At 44.5% G+C, this 15,311-nt stretch overlaps 1 protein-coding gene across 1 annotated transcript in view; it reads right to left on the reverse strand.

Annotated features, from left to right (window-relative positions):
* CEP95 (centrosomal protein 95) overlaps positions 1 to 15,311 on the reverse strand; it is a 410,650-nt gene that overhangs the window by 183,396 nt on the left and 211,943 nt on the right. The window contains exon 11 of the mRNA XM_069199921.1: positions 9,638 to 9,837. Coding sequence (XP_069056022.1) covers positions 9,638 to 9,837 — 200 coding nt within the window. The remainder of the gene's footprint in view (positions 1 to 9,637; positions 9,838 to 15,311) is intronic.

A 15,311-nucleotide genomic window follows, 5' to 3' on the forward strand; every position in this document is an offset into this window, starting at 1 on the left:
GTCCCAGTGGGCATTACTAACCATCTTGTAGACATGCAGGTTTTTAGTTGGATTTTTACAATCATTCACCATGCCGAAGGGGGAGGCAGGAGGAGGGAGAGGAGAGAAAGGGGAAAGAGGATGGAGGGGGGGGGGGGGGAGTGAGTAAGAAGGAGGAGTGAGAAGGGAAGGAGGAGTGAGGAGGAGATCTATATAGAGACCTGAAATTTACAAGATAAAGTGTTACCTTTAGCACGTCTCAACCCAACCCTACTAAAGCAACATTAATTCACACACCTCTTTTACTTACGAAAGCTTAAATGGGTTGTATTTTATAGACTGATGGTGTTTTGAAGTGTGGAAATGGTTGTGTGATGGTGTCACCAAATTCATTTTTTTAAAATCATTTTTATTGGCATTTTCATTATAAATGACATTACATTATTTAAAATAGATATGTTTATTCTACATATCATGCTCATCTGGCAATAGTTAAACACTGCAGTCAGCATGTGAAGAACTGACACAGGGCATAGTGTTTTTCATTAGAAGTACCTGTGCGTGGCTGGACAAGTAAGTTACTATAGAGCTGGGGGGGTTAGCTTCTCACCTGGCTACAGTAGATCATGAACAAATGACTTGGAAACAAAAAAAAATACACTTTGGAAAAAGTCAAGCTTGTGAGCAAGTAAGAACGGACAAGTGTAGAGTTGAAGCAGCCTCAGATGAGGCGGGCAGAAAATATGGGAGGCAAAGCATCAACAGGTCAAAGAAATCAGAAGGCAGTGTCAGTTAGGCCATCGTGTACCCAAAAACCTGCTGTATCTCTGGTGCGAGTCAAGTAGGGCTTAGGGTCCTGGACCACATATGTGTTGTAAAGTAGAGCAAATGGGGAGCTTCAGGGGGACACATCACTGGGTACCTCAACCAGGGTTAGATGCCACGACATGATGGACAGGAGTGGGTTACATATTTTTCCATTTCATGGTACTTGTGGCAGTGGCCCTTTTTCCAAGTGCCAGTGCTAGGTCGATGAAGCGAGTGGCTGCTTTGGCATTTGCCCTGCTTGCTTATCTATTCTCTGGAATGACCTATGCCAGTCATTGCATCACTTCTTTATAGTACAACTTAAATAGGGGACAGTCTCATAGAACATGTTGTAAGTCCACTGTCTCAGCTCCGCATCGGGTGCAGGAGGCAGATGTTGTAGAGAAAATTCTGTGGTTACATTCTGGGGAAAGGTAAACCCAGTGACATATGTAAAATTATATTAGTTCAAGTCTGGCATTCCTTGAGCAGATTCACATTACTTGTCATGGCTGGCCTGCCAAAGTATTGCCTTAGCATTCCAAGTGGACTGCATAAGATACAGGAGACCTTTACTTCCCACTAATCATATATTTTGTAAGGTATGTCGAAGTGACCCATATATCAAAAAAGATCTTGGAGGTCAAATTGCTTCCTAAGGGCAGAAAACAACATGAGCTGCCCAACTTGGAAGAAGTCTTCTAACGTCATTATGGTGCAGTTCAGTCTCTTCTAGATATGGTGTCGGTTACAGAGGCAAAGGAGGTGTATTACTGTCCCACAATGGGGGACATGCTTTGTCAAAACACACCCCTGGCAAAACAATGAACAGACTCCTTAGGACTTGTTTCCCAGAATTAATACAGTTAGAATACATACCCGTCCAAGAAGTAGTCCTGTGCTACTCATTTCCCCAAGAAACTGTCCTGGATCCAATCTGCCAGTCATTGGAGATGCGCTGCTAAATAACTGTGTTCAAAAGTGGGTACACCCAACCCCCTTCAGTTGACTGGGAGGCGCAGATTCGATACAGTCACCCTCTAGCAGGAAGTGTGCGAAGAAAGCTCGGGTTATACAAAATCCAGAACTAAAAATAAATATATATATATATATAGGGAATGAACATCGGGAGATTAGTAAAACAATATAAAAATTGTGCCAGTATCCCCATTTTTGAAATGGCTACGCAGCCCATAACAGACAATGGGAGAGTTTGCCTGAAGATCACTTGGATCTTGAGGGCAGTCACCACCTTCGTAAGGTTGGTGTTCAAAAGATCTTGTTCAGTATGAAATAGGCACATGCCTAAGCATCAAAATGAAGTATCTGGTCACTTGATAGGGCCCTCTCCCAAGTCCACTTGTGGTGAAGCAGCGGCAGGGCTTAAGAGAAATAAGCAGGATTTTTGCCAGTTAACTCTGAGGTCACAGCACACTCCGAATTCTGCAAGTAATCAAGCCGCAGTGGAGTGGTCCCATGTCAGGTCCTTTAAATAAGAGAGTATGTGGTCTGCCAAAAGCAAAATGGCATGGGTGCCATCAGACAGCAGGATTCCGCCTACCCCTTTTCAGTGATCAGGGCCATACAGCAAGGGTCTCCAAGGCTAGAGAAAAAGGGAAGGCAGAAAGTTGGCAACCCTGCCCAGTCTGTGCACTGAAATAGAAGCAGACATCAGCCCCTTTGGCCGAACACAGACCCTTGGGTCAGCCAAAATTTTACTAAGAATGTTATATTCTGTATTCAAAATGGCTAAGAGCCTGTAAGAAGCCGGATCTGTGGATTCTCCATGGTTTTTAAAAATGAAACCACAGTGACCTAGCGGAAGGATGAGGGAAGTCACCACTCAGCTAGTGAGGCCTCCTACATGCCAGTCAGTTTAGGTGCCAAGGAGGTATCATAAGTCTTGTAAAATTTGACTTGGAGGCAATTGGTATGCAGAGTTTTCTGCAGGGGCTAATGCAATAATTGCTCCCTTAATATCTGGGCTGTTATAGAAGCATATATTTCCTCTTGTAGTTCTTAAGTTAACCTGGGCAAGGAGAGGTCCTCAAGGAAGCACCAATTATAATCTAGGGTTGGGGGGGGGGGGGGTTTATGGGGGTAGTCAGAGTGGCCGACTATTTACTGATTGATAACATTTAGAGAATGAAATAGGAATTGTCTACTTCAAGTATCGTAACTCCCCATTCGTATCTTGCAGGGTCATGATTGGAGCTTGCCTTGTGTCATTATTAGCTGTTCAGGTAAGGAGACTGCAACATAGGTCCCCCTCAGAATGCATACAAGACTTAAAAGCAGAATAATCTAAGAAGCTTCACCAGCACCACCTACTCTTCACGTAACTGGGTCAAAGAATGTTTTAGTAATGGTTCTTCTGCCATTTGTCTTTCAGTAGTAATATATGCTTTCTCTACTCTAGCGAGATCCTGCACTATTATTGTATGTCCACCCCCACAGGCTGGATGCACAGGTCGCGAATCACAACCTGGAATGCCTTCCATTCTACTATCAGGGAGGCCCTGTCCCACTATTATGCTCAAAATACTCAAGTATTTTCTCTGCAAACATACCTTGCAGAGGTATCCAAGATCTTTGGTTGCAGTCGCCATGTGGGAATAGGTGAGGAGGGTCTACCCCTTGGAAGGTGAATCAGCAAGAGGAATTTAAACTCAAAGCTCCCAGCCCAGTGATCTGTGGCGCAAACTGATAGACTGAGCGTAGAAACACAAACTATTCTATCTAGTCGCACATACAGATTGTGATCTGAAGAACATAATGAATAAAGTTTAAATCCTGGATTATGTTGGTTCAAGGCATCTTGCAGGGGTCATTATTGGAAGCAACTGACCAGTGCTTGTGCCCTGTGAACTATGGGGGAGCCTAGGAGTGGGGGGTATGAACTATCTAAGGCAGTGACCAGGGTGCTGTGAAAGTCCCTCCTCCCCCCCTAAATAACCATGGAATGTGTGCCCATTTAGCCAGGAATGTTGAGCCACCTAAGAAACAGGTGTTGATCAGTTGGGGGCATAGATCCCACCTATTATGATAGGAGTTCAGTCTAGTTTGGCCACTCGTAGAGCAAAGCTGCTGTCAAAATCTATATCAATGGGTTAAACATCAAATGGGATCCCTAGTTTCACCCAGACAAGTGGTCCCCTGGCATATGCTGAGAAGTTAGTGGCTAATACATGACCGCTCCAATGCTTTTGAAATCTCTCGCTGTCCACCCAAGTGAAACAAGTCTCCTGAAGGAGTGCTATTGAGATCCCTTTGTGCTTAAGGAGAAGATCTTGTAACTTAAATCTGTAACTAAGCAACAGTGAAAGTCTACATGCATTTATAGGCCCTATGAGGATTTTCCCACCCATTGTCATTGGGGTACAGAAAAATTACAGGGCCAAATGCCTATCCTAAAGTCCGCTCTCAAGCTTGATAAAAACAATATCCAAAAAAGTGCAAACTGTAAGGTGACGCAAAGGCAATAAAAGGAACAGGAGGCAAACTGCCAGCTGTCCAAACAGTATTAAAATGCCTCCAGTAGGAATGTGGGGTGTGTGTTACAAACTAGTGGCAGCTGGAGTAGCAGTGGCCAGAGCTCTCATGGTGATGAGTTTTTTTGTGGTGGTGGCCCCATGTTGGGACGAGATGTGGCAGTCATCGCCATGCAGTTGGGACCCATATTGGTTGAGCATCAAAGGAACTCAAGGGGGTCCAGAAGGACCTATGAACCCATCTCCCAATTTTCTTTTTAAAAAGTGAGAGTAGGAGCTATGATCTAGAGTAGGGGTTTGGTTTCTAAATAAAGCTCAGAAGGGAGAGGCTCACCCTCTGTGCATCTCCACTTCAAGGGGGAAGTGTGGGGTCCACCAATCATTGGGAGGCAGAAATGTAGGGACTACTATGGGGTTCCTAGGAGGGACCCAAGTTGGTAGCAGTTATCAAAAGAGCTCATCCACAGTTTGTGGGGTTATTCTTGGTGGGGAGTCTAGGTCAGTGGCTCCCAACCTTTTGACATATGTGGACCCCCACTTTATCTTTACTGGAACCCAGAGACCCCCACTGAGTCATTATTGGAACCCAGCCCCCACCCACCAACACCACCCCCATACGTCATTACTGGAAGCCGGGGACCGTGGCCTAAACATTGTTGATGTTTTGGAAAAAAAAAAAAAAAAACACAAAAACATACAGTACCAAGCATTCCATCAAACACATACACAAATTATAACACATTTTATTTAATATGCAAACAATAGAAAGAAAATTAACAGGAAGGTTGGAGCTTTTCTCAATGCAATTGAAGCCACACATAGTCTATATTATATTCTGTTTGATGCTGCTCCCACGAATCAATCTGAGGATACTAATTTAATTTTTAGCCTCCAATTCCAAATTGTGCACTTAGCCACTTTATTTAGATACACTTTATTAATCTGTTAGTTAATTTTTTTAAGCAGTCGCAGATCCCCTGGGGTCCCTGGATCACAGGTTGGGAACCACTGGTCTAGGTCATATAGGAGGAGAGAGGAGATGTCCTCCCCGTCTGATTCCACAGTGGAGGAGTCAGAAGAGGGAGACTATGGGTCCTAAAAAGTGGCCACCACTGGGAGAGCCCAGTGCCTGCTTCCCGGGCCCTTCTACTGGGACAGGGTCATGGAACAGAAGGGCTCATTCTTAACCTGCTCTAAGGTAGTCTTCACTGTCTCCGGGCCATGCACCACAGCCATTTGCTGGGTGCATCTAGCAGAGATGACAGATGCTCCCAGCTTTTCACCCAGTCCAAAGCTTCTTTTGAAGCAAGGAAAAAATAGCTTTCTTTCCCATCACCACCCCAAGTGTGGCAGGGAAAAACAATACACACATTAATCCCATCTCTCTCAATTTTCTTTGAACTCTTTAAAAGAAGAACTAATGGTGTTGGACTGCCAGCATGTACACAGGGAAGACAAGTATTCATTGATCATCTTTCTAGTACTGATCAGTCTGCACTGCCGATCGGAGGATCCCATCTCGGTCTCTATAATGTAGTAGTTTGATTGCTGTAGGGTTCAGAGGAGTCCCTAGGGTTGGGGCAAAAGGAAAGGGAAGGAGGGCAGCAGCCAGCACTCTGTGGGCACTTACAATGGTAAACAAAGTGATGGGGTCCTGTGGAGTCACCAGGTCTTTGAACCAAAATCTAAGATCTGTTTGGCTACTTAGAAGGTGGGCCTCAGGCACCAGATACTATAGGGAGCAGGGGCACAAATTGTCAGCCGGTAGCCACCTGTTGCAAAGGAGCCACCACTAGTCTCCAGATGTGCAGCAGGGATCCTAGCACTGCTCGCAGCCTGCTCAACGATCCTCTGCAGTGCATGGCAAACACCTGTCCAAGGCATTTGCCCTCACCAGCAGTCTATCATCACATATGTGTGGCCTGGCAACCCACCACAACTGTCTCCTCCAGTTAAAGAGAGGGGCCATTGCTGACCTGGAGTGCAGCCCCTCTCCTAGTGCAGTAAGTTCTTGGGGCCCTCACAGGCACTCAGTAGGCTGCAGGACTGGGCCAGGGTGTTGTGATCCCTTGAGCCACAAAATCTGGGGTATGCCCCCTGAACCCAGAAGGCAGTATTGGTAGGGTGTGCCGCGAAAGGTTCCATGGTGCCAGAGGGGGCTGTAGGGCTCCTCAGTGTGCACTGCCCAATCTCAGCCTTGTTTTGCTGCACCACCCAGTTTGTTGTGTATTGGCCTGGGAAATGGTAGGTCCACCACCTTGCCAGCTGTGTTTCTTCCCCAATCCAATCATGTCAGATCCACAATGCTCAAGAATGGGGGCAAAGATAAGTGGTTTTGAAGGGCTTTATACTGGGACTAGATGTTCCACCATGTTGGACATAAAGGCCATGCCCCATGGTGTAACTACATTTTTGGAGTGACACTAGTTATTCTATTGATTGCTCTGCATAGGTGTCTGAAGGTCAATGATTTAGCATATGATGGTGGGAGTATCATGGTGGATATAAGTATGTACTATGGTTGATGCTTGGATGTAGAAGGTTGCTGTATGATGGTGGCTGTGTATGAGCTTGATGGCGGCTGCGAGTGTATGAACGTGGCTGTAGGTTTAGTGATAGCATGCATATGGAGATACATTGCTAGGTGTGTGGATATTTAACGGCTGGTGGACGCCATTTCATGATGGGTGCATTGTCATAATGGTGGGTGGCTACTTGTATGAAGATGGATGTGCTAGCATACTGTTTTAAGTTTCTTGAGGAATGACTATTGAATGACGTATATATAAAAGGAGGAGTGTGAAGGCATATGATACATTTAATGTTTTAGCTTGCGCAGTGTGTTACTTTTGTTTAAAAAGGTGTGAAATTGTGAATACTTTATATTAGGACTGGGAGTTAAGGATGACTTAGTATGGTGGAATTGGAACAAGATGTGAAGGTAGCAATTAACATGCTTTTCGTGACATTATAGATTTTATGGCAAAGACACTGAACATATTAGTCAACTTTAACGATCTTTCAATTTCACTTTTTTGGGAATTTCATGGATTTTCATTTTCTATGGGAGTTGTGTGCACATATTTTGTAGCATGTGTAGTTATGTAGCCATTTGAAGGTGGATGTATTGGCATGTGTCTTGTTGGTAAAGGGTATGCTCCCCTGCATCCTTTCTTTGTGCCTCCACTCCTGCGTTATGTCCCCACCCAACCGCTGCCACTGTGTGCCAGCTTTCCTCGCCTCTGCTGGCACTCTGTATGCTACCTGAAACACCACTATGCTTCCAGTATGCATCTCCCATCTGTCCTGAAGCACCACTTGGTACCACTGTCTCTATATATGCCTCTATATAGAAAACTGTTCACCCTGCAGACCTTTCATGCCAGCTTGCCTGCTCCTGGTGAACAGCTGTCCCACTGCAGCCAATATGTGCCACTACCAACTTCATCAGTGTCCCATTCCTCCTACAGCCCCTGTGTGCTGCACTCCCTCACCCCTGTTAACCGGGTGAGCCACCTTTTTCCCAAACTCCTATGTCAGCACCATGCACCAGCATGCCCCCTGCTTCCCCTTTGTGTGTGCACCTGCTGGTTGGATCTTAGCGCCACTGTAGCCCCTATGTGTGCCACTGTTGTCAATTAGTCCCTACCCTCTGTGTGCTTCCTTGCCCCTGCTGGTACCCTGTGTCACAGCACCCCCCCCACCCCCCTCAAGCATTTGCATGCTTATTCCTACTCTGCAGCCACTATTTATGCTTCCATTACCTCTGGTCTTTCCCTGTGCTACCCTGCATCGCCCTCTGCAACCGCTCTGACATCCACCCCAATGCACCTCCTGCTTGAGCCCTCTTGCTTCCCACCTTAGTCTGCTCCTGGTCTCAGAGCGCTTGTGTGTATTTCTCCCTGTCCACTGTGTAGGGGGAAGGCATTAGAGGGCTTCTGCTTCCCACACTTTGCTCAAGGGGGACTTGTTCATTAATTCCTGCCCAGTCTTGCTCAAGGGTGGTGGTATAATGAGTCATTCCCCCTCATCTTGTCAAAGGGAAAGTAGGGGTCTTCAAAACTATTTAAAAAGTAAGAGAGTGAATAAATGCCCTGGCACTCACTACTGTTCCCTGTTACAAACTGGGATCTATATTTGCAATTTTTAAAGAAATATAAGGCCCATTTGCTATGCTAGTGAAAAGCAATAAAGTCTATATGTGGGTTGTCTCCCCAAACAACCAAAGGTAAGAGGGCCTAAAGCTTCCAGTTAAACATGCGTACACAAGGAGATCATATAAACTACCTTTGCATTTTAAGGATGTCTTCTGAGCTTTTAACATCACTCGGAGACAACTGGTGTGTCTTCCTGTGCAACTATATTTGAGTTCAGGGTAATGGAAGGAGGGTTGCAGTACCACTCCTTTTACCTCGAAAATGCAATTACCAATCGGAAAAACAGAGTTTCAAAATAATTCGATTCTGCAATTTAGCCAATACTGAACACTGATTAGAAAATCGATGAAGCAATTCCATGTACCTTCAACACTTCCTTGGATATGTTTTGCACACTCACTGCATTGCTCTTTAATGACTCAGCCCTGAGTATATTCTCAAACAAAACCTGCTGATCACCTGCACCATTAGATATAGCACAAGTGGGCTTACATCACGCTTTGTCTACTAGCAATGTCCACATTAGCATTTTACAATCGTTCAAGTCTTCAACAGAAAGATAATAAAACCAGTGGCACACAATACAAAGAAAATTGTATTTCATGTGACGGGGCCCAGAAGGTTATGTACTATTTTCTGGACGAGTCTGAGAATATTTTATTAGACAACTAGGACTTCAACAAATGCTATTACAAACATTCAACAGAATACTTGCATACGTTTAAAAATGTTATGAGACTTTTAGGGAAAAGAAGCTTATCAGATAATTTATAGTCTGGCAAATACTCCTAAAATAAAAAAAAATAAAAAACAGGGAGTAAAGGATACTGAATCCTACTCAAGCTTCCGCTGTTTTGACATAATGTGTCCAGATCAGTGGCATCAGTAGGGACCAGCAAAAAAAACAGGAAACACTACTATTGTTGCTGCCCGACTCAAAGAGGGACAATACGGTGAAAAATAATTAAATTCGCTCATGTGAATTTTGGTTAAATAAAATTAAGGCAGTTGGTTTAAGAACTAAAATATACACTTAGAATGTTTTCACCGTTTAAAATACTTTCCTCAGAAAATGTATCTTTTTCCAGCCTTTTAAATATTTCACATCAGAAATCAGAAGTGAGATTCAAACCTTAACTGGTGCCATGTGGAAAAGAGGAGATTACATACAGTTACATTCACCTTGTGGACTGTGAAACTTACTCTGTAAATGGCCTCTCGTGCCCTGCTGCGCGTGATGGCTCATTATTGGAGAGCTGCACCTGACAATCTTTATGAGCTGCCTCTTCATCACCAATCAAGGGACATTCTTCTTTTCCTTCCAAGTCACTTCGCAACGTCATAAACCTTATATCTGGCAAGGTCTGAAAAGCAACTTTTTTCTGGACATTTAAACCTGGACCCTAGGACCGAAACACAGGGGGAAAAAAAATAGTTGAGTGATGAGGAGTAGGCACTGATGCTATGACAACTTTCTGTATACAAAAAAATATTTACTTACATGCTTACTTCCCATTTTTATGAAGTAGAGTATATTCTTATTACAGGCATCTTTTGCCATCAGAACACTCTTATAATTTATTTACTGACATTTTCATCCAGCTAGCTTAACACGTCTCTATATTAATATTGTGGCTTACTCAGACTGTTGTTAGCAAACTAAAGTTACACATGTCAACATCCACACATGTCCAGTAATCCATAGTATTTTCTTTACTAGTTCTCGTGTCCACCAATCCACTCTGCAACAAATTGCCCATTCTTGGTGCCGACTTTTGCCCTTTTTATAAGCCACCGTCCCCAATTTAGGTATATCATACATTCAGCAGGAATAACATGGTGATGGGTGGGGGGCTACGGTTGGTAAATTATTATCGTCCTCGACAACCACTTCTTTGAATAGATCCCTCTAATCTTTGATCAGTTCTCATATTTGTACCCCAAATTCTGTATTATTCAATGCCTAATGATTTAAGGAGGAAGTTGGCCTCACCAGGAAAGTGCATTAGCAGCTCGACCCATGCCATGGTACCTCCTACTGTGCCGAAACTGCAATTTAAGTTTCTCTGGACATTGATTTTGTCTATTACCACTTTTCATGTCTCTGTTTTCCATTCAATTTCTGTACTGTTTTCCCGGCAAAGTACTGTATCAACTTCAGAGCAACATATGGCCTTGGACAAATGACACAGACATAACAGCCCAGTCAGTTTGAAATTCAGAAGTCCAGAATGACGCAAAGCTCACCATGGAAGTTCATGTCAATAAAACTGTGGCGACTTGCCATGGATTTATGAGAAATCTGAAAAAAAAATGTCCCTCTGCTTACACAGCCAGCCAGAAAACTGGTAGTGCAGTGTACAGTATTAATCAGAATTGATTATTTTAACTCTCTTCTGCTAGGAGCTCCAGACTACCCGTTTAAAAGACTACAGGATACAAGCAAAGGCCGCTAAAGTAGCATTGAATAAATCAAGACTTGTCTCTGCGTTAGGTACCTTAAAAGAGCTCCAATGGTTACCTGTAAAGGAAAGTTGTATCTTTAAGGCCATGTGTATAGTTCACAAAGCCTTAAATGGAACTGGACCTAGGCCATTACAAAAGCTATCCTGCCACTATAAGTTCCTAAGATAGTCATCAGCAAATCTTGTTTATGTGGACCCTTGCGTAAATCGATCATTTGATAGTGCCAAGATGCCCGTGAATGTTGCACTTTATAAATTAATAATAATAATAATAATATCCTACTATTTTCAGGGCGGTTGCCAAATTTAAAGTCCACAAATTTAAATTTTTCATTGGCCTTTTGGGATCTAGGATTGATCCCCAACAGACACCTTGGGGTGGTGCAGGTCGGATGGGCCAGTTGTCTCAGTCAATATGCCTTTAACTGTTTTCCAATATTCTTTGATTTTACTGCAGGACCACACAGTTTGATGGAAGTTTGCCAATATTTTCCCTGTGGCAGCCAGTTCAGGTTTGAGATGGTGTAGGCCCTCCCTCAGGAGTCTGATTAAGAAAATAACATTAACTTGAGGACACACTTAAGAAGAAAAAAATATTTCACCACTTGCCTATAATAATTTATTACAACAGAGTAACGGCATGTGACGGTGCCCCTTCTCATCACTACATGTCCATACTGAAAACACTAGGGCAGCAGCCTCTCAGGAAGGAGAAGCTGCACACACAAGTACCAACGGGACCACGTGAAGCAGCCTTTCACAGCAGTCCTGCGGCAGAAGACAGCAAGGAAAGCAAGGAAGGCAAGGGCAGTAAATGGTGGCCCTGGAGGCAATGCAAGGTGGGGCTAGCATATGGCAGAAGACGAGGCAGGATCCACACATGACAACCCCATGCAGAAAATAAGACAGGTTTCGCGTATTATATATGGTACAACTGAGGCCGCCGTAACAGTTTATTAAGTCACCTCAGAGTTCCGTGTCTTTAGAAAGGCACGAGATATGCATTAGACTTGTGCCTCTACATGCTCATGGAATTCCTCAGTGACATGTAATATCTTTTAACAAGATGTTGGGGGTATGTAATCCTATGCATTACAGCTTCATGGTAAAACAAGCATTAGCAAAGCATTTGCTTTGCTTAGGATTTGTGGCAGATGCTATTCGCTTTGCCATTACCAGATGTTTTTAGAATGCACGTGCTTTGGCCTAGGTAACGGCAACTGACCATGCTAAAAGTTTACAAGGTGTTTTCTATACTTTCAAGGTGACTGCCACATTGCGCCACAACCATCTCTGAAAGTACAAAACACACTGTTTTCTATACTTTCTACGCTATTAAAATGCAACCATTTTGCCTCACCAGGATTCCATTTCACCTACAGTATGTTTTTCCTCTGAAATGTTTGGATTTCAGTCGAAAATGTATTTAGTCTGGCCCACATTGCCTTAATTCAAAAAGTGGGAAAGAAGCCGAAGGATTGTGCTTTCTATAAGCTCATCTCCCTATTAAATATAGAGGTAACAAAAACTGGCAAAGGTGCTAGCCATCCTCCTCTATGAGGTGGGCAACAGGATGATTAATAGCGACCAATCTGGGTTTATACACAGAGCCACACAACAAACAGATGCCTCTACAGTACACTCGAAAGAATCAGTATTATTCCAGAACTAGTGATGGTTTTATCACCAGACACCGTAAGGACATTAGACTTGCTTGAGTGGCCTTACCTAATGGTGGTGATGGGAAAAATGGGATTTGGATCAGCGCTTATGGACTGGGTCCAACTGGTTCACACAACACCACTGGCTAGAATGTGCACTATTAGGACACTGTCACAGGAATTATGACTGGGAAGGGGAACCAGCCAGGAATGCCCATTGTCCCAACTATTTTTGCACTGGCAATCGCGCCCCTATCGGAATGATCAGGAAGGATGCCTTGGTGCGGGGCTTGTGCTGGGACTCAGATTGGAAGGAACTGATTTCCCTCTATGCCACCAAACTGCTATTGTATTTGGCGGACTGTAGGAAGCTGGCTCTCTACATAGTACACTAAAAAAAAGTACACTGTGTAGAGAGCCCTGTGGATCCCTAATTGGTTTTGCAGAGGCAAAAGTAGATGAGACTAATGCTCTGTTTTTCAGTAGTGTGGGCGAGCAGTTAGGCTTATCAGAGCGTAGTGCTGAGCATTTGCTGTACTCACTGAGGCAATAAATAAGACACACCCAGAATAAATCTGAGGACAATTTTTATGTTTCAAACTCAAGAACTTCAGAATCAGCTAAGAAGACGTTTAAGCATAAATACTTGCAGTTTCAGAAATCAACAAATTTCAGAGTTCTCTCAATGTTATCCTCTATAGGATAACAATGTTCGGCAAACACTGGGTTAACAACGACTTGCAGGGTCGACCTCCGGGAGCGAAGCTAAGTACTGGACACTGATCAGAACCACACCAACAAGTCACACCGGGCAGCACTGGGGCAGCCGGGTGCAGGTGTACAGTAAGGCGTTGGGTGCCCAATAGATCTCTAGGGGAGTTGGTCCTCGTGACAAACATGTTGCAGGCTCTGGGACAACAATCAGGTAGCTGGTAGACTTGGGGTGCTTGGGGACATAGGTGCACCTTTGGTCCTCTTCTCCTGTGCCCAGGAGCGACGGATGCAGGGGTGTCTTTAGACATTGTGTTTTCTCATCCGGGAGCACTCACAGTCAGGGAGTCCTGTGTGTGGAGGCTGCGAGCGTCTGAGTCTGGCAGGGGTGGACCCAGGGTGGAGCAGGGGACGTCTTTGGCAGAGAGAGGGTCGATCATCTTCACCATCTGGAGAGACCTGGGTCACATTATAAAGGCGGCTGGGCCTTGAAGGTCACCGCCACGGAATGTCCATCCTGCCTGGGTGAGCTACTAACACCTCTACCAGGGCAGGTATTTTGACTCAGGCCCTCACGAACGCTGCTTCTACTGAGGGCTGGGGGGGGGGGGGGGGTGATGGGGAGGGGATTCTGGTCAGAAATTCATATGTGGTGGCCGAACTGGTCAGGACTAGTCAGCAGACTAGTAGCTCGTAGGTTTTCAGGGGGCGGGCCCCCCTAAGGTGCCCTCTGTGTGCATTTATTAATATATCCATCAATGGGGTCAGTGAGTGTTTAACATCCCAGGATTCAGAGAAGCCACCATGCAGCTGGGGAACTCATAATGACCTATGTCCAGCACGCGCATTCAAAATGGCTTCCCTGTTCACTTACTATGTCTCAATCAACAGAGACATAGCTGGGTCAAACCTGCTCAAGCATATATGCCCTGACATGGGCGTTGATGCACTCTGCCATAGAGGTGACTTACACCTGACACATGCAGTGATAGGGGATCTGGCACACAGGGGTGTGTGACAGGTCGTGTTTTCAATTTAGCCTGCATCAACACACGTAGTCTGCAAAGGCAGTACTGTGTGGGTTTGGTCAAGGGTACACAGGGGGTGGCACAACTGATGCTGCAGCCCTCAGGGACCTTCCTTAGTACCCCAAGCCATAGGTACCAGGAGTACCATTTGCTAGGGACTTACAGTGGTAGCTAAACATTTTGCCAATTGTGCAAAACAACTGTGCAGTTTGGGGGAAACAGATCTGGCACAGGGACCTGGTTAGCAAGGACCCAATGCACAATCGATGCCACATCCGCAACCGGGCAAAAAGTGGGGGCTAACCATACCAAAAAGGGTGCTTTCCTACACAGACCCACTGCAGTCTATTCCCATTTTGCGGAAAATACTTAAAATTTTTGCCAGATTCTCTAAGATTATGGAAAATGTCACTTACCCAGTGTACATCTGTTCGTGGCATGTAAATTCACATGCTATGCATTATTTTGCCATCTTGTGTTGGGCTCAGTGTTACAAGTTGTTTTTCTTTGAAGAAGTCTTTTCAGAGTCACGGGATCCAGTGACTCCTCCTCTCGGTTATACAGCGCATGGGCATCGACTCCGTTGTTAGATTGTTTTCCCGCAAAAGGGTGTAGGAAGGAGTGACAGAATGTAGTAATGTAAATGTTGTATATAAATAGGAAGTAAAAATAGATGTCCGTGCAAATGTAAATGTATATACATATGTACAAAATATATCAACTGCAATGACTAAAGGCTTCCGGGGAGGAGGGAGGGTGCATGTAAATCTGCAGCACTACATGCCACGAACAGATGTACACTGGGTAAGTGACAATTGCTGTTCAATGGCATGTGTAGCTGAAGATACACATGCTATACATAGACTACAAAGCAGTTACTCTCCCTAAGAAATGCAGTGGCTAGCCTGTAGGACTTGGAGTTGTTTGATATAATGTTCTTAAGACAGCTTGACCAACATTGGCCTGATGCTTTGAAAATACATCTACACAGTAATGTATGTGGTGTAGACCA

Source organism: Pleurodeles waltl, chromosome 7 (genome assembly GCF_031143425.1).
Source record: "Pleurodeles waltl isolate 20211129_DDA chromosome 7, aPleWal1.hap1.20221129, whole genome shotgun sequence".
Classification (NCBI taxonomy): Eukaryota; Metazoa; Chordata; class Amphibia; order Caudata; family Salamandridae; genus Pleurodeles; species Pleurodeles waltl.